The 5,976-nt window shown below is 41.9% G+C and overlaps 1 protein-coding gene across 1 annotated transcript; it reads left to right on the forward strand.

Annotated features, from left to right (window-relative positions):
- Positions 1–229: 229 nt before the first annotated feature.
- Positions 230–958, forward strand: LOC139763711 (receptor tyrosine-protein kinase erbB-2-like). The gene has a single exon (XM_071690034.1). It carries the CDS (start codon positions 230–232, stop codon positions 956–958), a length of 729 nt encoding a protein of 242 aa, XP_071546135.1.
- The last annotated feature ends 5,018 nt before the right edge of the window (positions 959–5,976 follow it).

A 5,976-nucleotide genomic window follows, 5' to 3' on the forward strand; every position in this document is an offset into this window, starting at 1 on the left:
TCTTCCACCAATATATATATATATATATATATATATATATATATATATATATATATATATATATATATATATATATATATATATGCGTGTGTTTGTATATGTGTATTTAGGTCACACAGCCTATAATTACATAGTTTGTATTTTTCAAGTTAACTATTTATCCCAAGTGTTCAGTACTATCATTTATATATAGCAGAATTCTGAGTTTCCAAGAACATTCACCTACACAATGTCTTACTACGAGGTACTTTCTAGAGTCCAAGTCGAGCGGCTACTGGGGAAGGGGAAAACCTTGGGTGAGGGAGCGTTTGGTACCACTTATCTCGTCAGATGGAACAATAGCGTTACAGTATTAAAGGTTTTGAAGGATTTTGTGTCTCCAGAGGCCTTCAACCTGGAAGCCTACTTTCTTGAGAAGGTGAATGGTGCTGGAGGAGCCCCACGACTTCTAGCAGTCTCTCATGATCCTCCAGCACTCATGACAACCTTCGTGGGACGTCGCACCCTCGGCAGCCTACTCTTGGACCACCATTTACCCGACAGCTACCTGGGAATCATTGCTTTGCATATCTGCCTCCAAGTGAAAGAGCTCCATGAAATTGGAGTTGTGCATCAAGACCTCCACGCCAGCAATATTCTGGTAACAGTACCTAAGGATCTTTCACTCCCGCCCAAAGTCAGCATAATAGACTTTGGGTCGGCAGTTTACGAAGAGTCTGCCCTTGCCCTCCAACCTGCTGACGACAGGTATCACAATATGAAAAACTACGACGGCAGCAGCGTTGCTTCCCTAAGCGAAGATGTGACTTACGTGGGAGAGCTGCTCCAGGATATTTTTGATGCTATGTTAGAGGCAGCGCCCGAGCCAGCCCGCAGACTGGTGCAAAAAGCCTCAAGTGGTTGCATGGACTCTTTAAATGAACTAATTGCTGGTCTGAAGGAAGTTTTTACTGACTGACGCAGCAGTAATACAACAGTACACCGTGCCTCTCATAAGATATTATATTTGCTATGGTTAGGGAGTTACATTTGCTAACTGAATTAGCCTTACTCCAGTCGATACGAAGGTTCTGGGAGTGATGAAGAATGCGTGGAAAGAGAGAACGTTATCTCGGAGAGCAAAACTGGGTATGTTTGAAGGAATTGTGGTTCCAACAATGTTATATGGATGCTAGGCACGGGCTATTAATATGGTTGTGCAGAGGAGGTCGGATGTGTTGGAAATGAAATGTTTGAGGACAATATGTGGTGTGAGGTGGTTTGATCGAGTAAGTAATGAAAGGGTAAGAGAGATGTGTGGAAAATTGACTGTGGTTGAGAAAGCAGAAGATAATGTGTTGAAATGGTTTGGAAATACGGAAAGAATGAGTGAGGAAAGATTAACAAAGAGGATATGTGTGTCAGAGGTGGAGGGAATAAGTTGAAGCAGGATACCAAATTGGAGGAGGGAGGATGGAATGAAAAAGGTTTTGAGTGATCGGGCCTGAACATACAGGAGGGTGTAAGGTGTGCAAGGAATAGAGTGAACTGGAATGATGTGGTATACCGGGGTCAACGTGCTGTCAATAGAATGAACCAGGGCATGTGAAGCGTCTGGGGTAAACCATGGAAAGTTCTGTGGGGCCTGGATGTGGAAAGGGAGCTATGGTTTCGGTGCATTATACATGACAGCTAGAGAATCAGTGTGAATGTACGTGGTTTTTTTTGTGTGTTTACTGGAGCTATCTCGCTGAAGCAGGGGGGAGCGTTGCTCTTTCCTGTGTAGCGGGATGGTGACAGGAATAGATGAAAGCAAGTATTCATGAACATTTACATGTGTATGTATGTACATGTCCGCATATATGTATGTACATGTATGTATACGTTGATATGCATATGTATACATATATGCGTATGTGGGCGTTTATGTATATATACGTGTATATGAGTGGATGGGCCATTCTTCGTCTGTTTCCTGGCGCTACCTCGATGATGCAGGAAACGGCAATTGTATATATAAAAAGAAAATACACTTGTACATACACATACTTGCTCGTCCTCATCCATTCGCAGGGCCATCTCACCCCACAGCAAACAACATTGCCACCTCCTGCTTCAGCGAGGTAGCGTCAAGAAATAAACAATAAAGAAGTCTGCATCCGCTCACACACATTATCTAGCTGTCATGTGTAATACACTAATATCACAACTCCCTATCCACATCCATGACCTACAGACCTTGCCATGGTTTACCCCAGATGTTTCGCATGCCCTGGTTCAGGCCAGTGATGTCACGTCAACCCCAGTATACAACAATGTTCGAATTCACTCTATTTTGTGCACGACTTTCACCTTCTCGCATTTTCAGGACCTGATCGCTCAAAATATTATTCACTCTATCTTTCCACCTTCAATTTGGTCAACCATTTCTCCTTGTTCTCTCCACCTGTGACACATATATCCTCTTTGTCAACCTTTCCTTACTCATTCTCTCCATATGTCCAAACCATACTACTGCACATCTCTCTTACCCTTTCATTACTTACTTAAACAAACCTCCTTACACCACATATTGTCCTCAAACATTTCATTTCCAACACATCCACCTTCTTCTGTTCAGACCTATCTATAGCTCATGCCTTGCAACCATATAATATTGTTGGAACTACTATTTCTTTAAACATCCCCATTTTTGCTATCCAAGATAATGTTCTCTCTTTCCACACTTTCTTCAGCGCTTCCAGAAACTTTCCTCACTCCCTCACCCTATAACTCACTTCCGCTTCCAAGGTTCCATTAGTTGCCAAGTACGCTACCTGACAACTATAACGCTTCACTTCCTCCAATTATTCTCTGTTCAAACTTACATCCCAACTAATGTGTCCCTTGACCGTGCTGAACCTAATAACATTCCTGTTAATCACATTTACTCTCAAGTTTCTCCTTTCATACACTCTTCCAAACTCATTCACCAACTTTTGCAGTTTCTCACTCAAATCAGCCACCAATGCCCCTCGCCCCTCTTTCCAAAACTGTTGGGTTCACCTTCATAACCACCCCATCCATAAACAAATTAAACAACCATGGCGACATCACACACCCCTGCCGCAAAACGACATTCACTGAGAACCACTCACTTTCCTCTCTTCCTACTCTTACACATGCCTTACATTCTTGATAGAAACTTTTCACTGCTTCTAACAGCTTACCTCCTACACCATATACTCTTAATACCTTCCACAGAGTATCACTATCAACTCTGTCATATGCCTTCTCCAGATCCATAAATGCTACATACAAATCCATTTGCTTTTCTAAGAATTTCTCACATACATTCTTCAAAGCAAACACCTGATCCACACATCCTCTACCACTTCTGAAACCAGACTGCTCCTCCCCAATCTGGTGCTCTGTACATGCCTTGACCCTCTCGATCAATTCCCTCCCATATAATTTCCCAGGAATACTCAGCAAACATATACCTCTGGAATTTGAACAATCACCTGTATCCCCTTTGCCTTTGTACAAAGGCACTATACATGCATTCCGCCAATCGTAAGGCACTTGACCATAAACCATGCATACATTGAATATCCTCACCAACCAGTCGCCCAGTCACACAGTCACCCACTTTTTTGATGATCAATTCCACAACAATACCATACCAACCTGCCGCCTTGCCGGCTTTCATTTTCCGCAAAGCTTTCACTACTTCTTCTCTGTTTACCAAATGATTCTCCCCAACCCTCTCACTTGGCACACCATATCGACCAAAACATCCAATATCCGGCACTCTGTCACTACACACATTAAAAAAATCTCCAAAATACTCACTCTATCTCCCTCTCACTTCACTAGTACTTGTTATTACCTCCCCATTGGTTCCTTTCACCGATGTTTCCATTTGTTTTCTTGTCTTACGCACTTTATTTACCCCCTTCCAAAGCATCTTTTTATTCTCCATACGGTACACATCTGTGCTCCATCTGGCAATTATTTTGAAGTATTGAGGAAGTTATATTTGACTATATTGAGAGAACTATATTAAACCTGGAGGTTCTTAAGCTGCCTGGGTATGTAAGGCCGGTACCAAGGGCAGAACCATCAATTGAGGTCTGACTTCCATACGGTACACATCTGTGCTCCATCTGGCAATTATTTTGAAGTATTGAGGAAGTTATATTTGACTATATTGAGAGAACTATATTAAACCTGGAGGTTCTTAAGCTGCCCGGTATGTAAGGCCGGTACCAAGGGCAGAACCATCAATTGAGGTCTTACTTCCATACGGTACACATCTGTGCTCCATCTGGCAATTATTTTGAAGTATTGAGGAAGTTATATTTGACTATATTGAGAGAACTATATTAAACCTGGAGGTTCTTAAGCTGCCCGGTATGTAAGGCCGGTACCAAGGGCAGAACCATCAATTGAGGTCTTACTTCCATACGGTACACATCTGTGCTCCATCTGGCAATTATTTTGAAGTATTGAGGAAGATATATTTGACTATATTGAGAGAACTATATTAAACCTGGAGGTTCTTAAGCTGCCCGGTATGTAAGGCCGGTACCAAGGGCAGAACCATCAATTGAGGTCTTACTTCCATACGGTACACATCTGTGCTCCATCTGGCAATTATTTTGAAGTATTGAGGAAGATATATTTGACTATATTGAGAGAACTATATTAAACCTGGAGGTTCTTAAGCTGCCCGGTATGTAAGGCCGGTACCAAGGGCAGAACCATCAATTGAGGTCTTACTTCCATACGGTACACATCTGTGCTCCATCTGGCAATTATTTTGAAGTATTGAGGAAGATATATTTGACTATATTGAGAGAACTATATTAAACCTGGAGGTTCTTAAGCTGCCCGGTATGTAAGGCCGGTACCAAGGGCAGAACCATCAATTGAGGTCTTACTTCCATACGGTACACATCTGTGCTCCATCTGGCAATTATTTTGAAGTATTGAGGAAGATATATTTGACTATATTGAGAGAACTATATTAAACCTGGAGGTTCTTAAGCTGCCCGGTATGTAAGGCCGGTACCAAGGGCAGAACCATCAATTGAGGTCTTACTTCCATACGGTACACATCTGTGCTCCATCTGGCAATTATTTTGAAGTATTGAGGAAGTTATATTTGACTATATTGAGAGAACTATATTAAACCTGGAGGTTCTTAAGCTGCCCGGTATGTAAGGCCGGTACCAAGGGCAGAACCATCAATTGAGGTCTTACTTCCATACGGTACACATCTGTGCTCCATCTGGCAATTATTTTGAAGTATTGAGGAAGATATATTTGACTATATTGAGAGAACTATATTAAACCTGGAGGTTCTTAAGCTGCCCGGTATGTAAGGCCGGTACCAAGGGCAGAACCATCAATTGAGGTCTTACTTCCATACGGTACACATCTGTGCTCCATCTGGCAATTATTTTGAAGTATTGAGGAAGATATATTTGACTATATTGAGAGAACTATATTAAACCTGGAGGTTCTTAAGCTGCCCGGTATGTAAGGCCGGTACCAAGGGCAGAACCATCAATTGAGGTCTTACTTCCATACGGTACACATCTGTGCTCCATCTGGCAATTATTTTGAAGTATTGAGGAAGTTATATTTGACTATATTGAGAGAACTATATTAAACCTGGAGGTTCTTAAGCTGCCCGGTATGTAAGGCCGGTACCAAGGGCAGAACCATCAATTGAGGTCTTACTTCCATACGGTACACATCTGTGCTCCATCTGGCAATTATTTTGAAGTATTGAGGAAGTTATATTTGACTATATTGAGAGAACTATATTAAACCTGGAGGTTCTTAAGCTGCCCGGTATGTAAGGCCGGTACCAAGGGCAGAACCATCAATTGAGGTCTTACTTCCATACGGTACACATCTGTGCTCCATCTGGCAATTATTTTGAAGTATTGAGGAAGATATATTTGACTATATTGAGAGAACTATATTAAACCTGGAGGTTCTTAT

This window comes from Panulirus ornatus, chromosome 47 (genome assembly GCF_036320965.1).
Source record: "Panulirus ornatus isolate Po-2019 chromosome 47, ASM3632096v1, whole genome shotgun sequence".
In the NCBI taxonomy this organism is placed as follows: domain Eukaryota; kingdom Metazoa; phylum Arthropoda; class Malacostraca; order Decapoda; family Palinuridae; genus Panulirus; species Panulirus ornatus.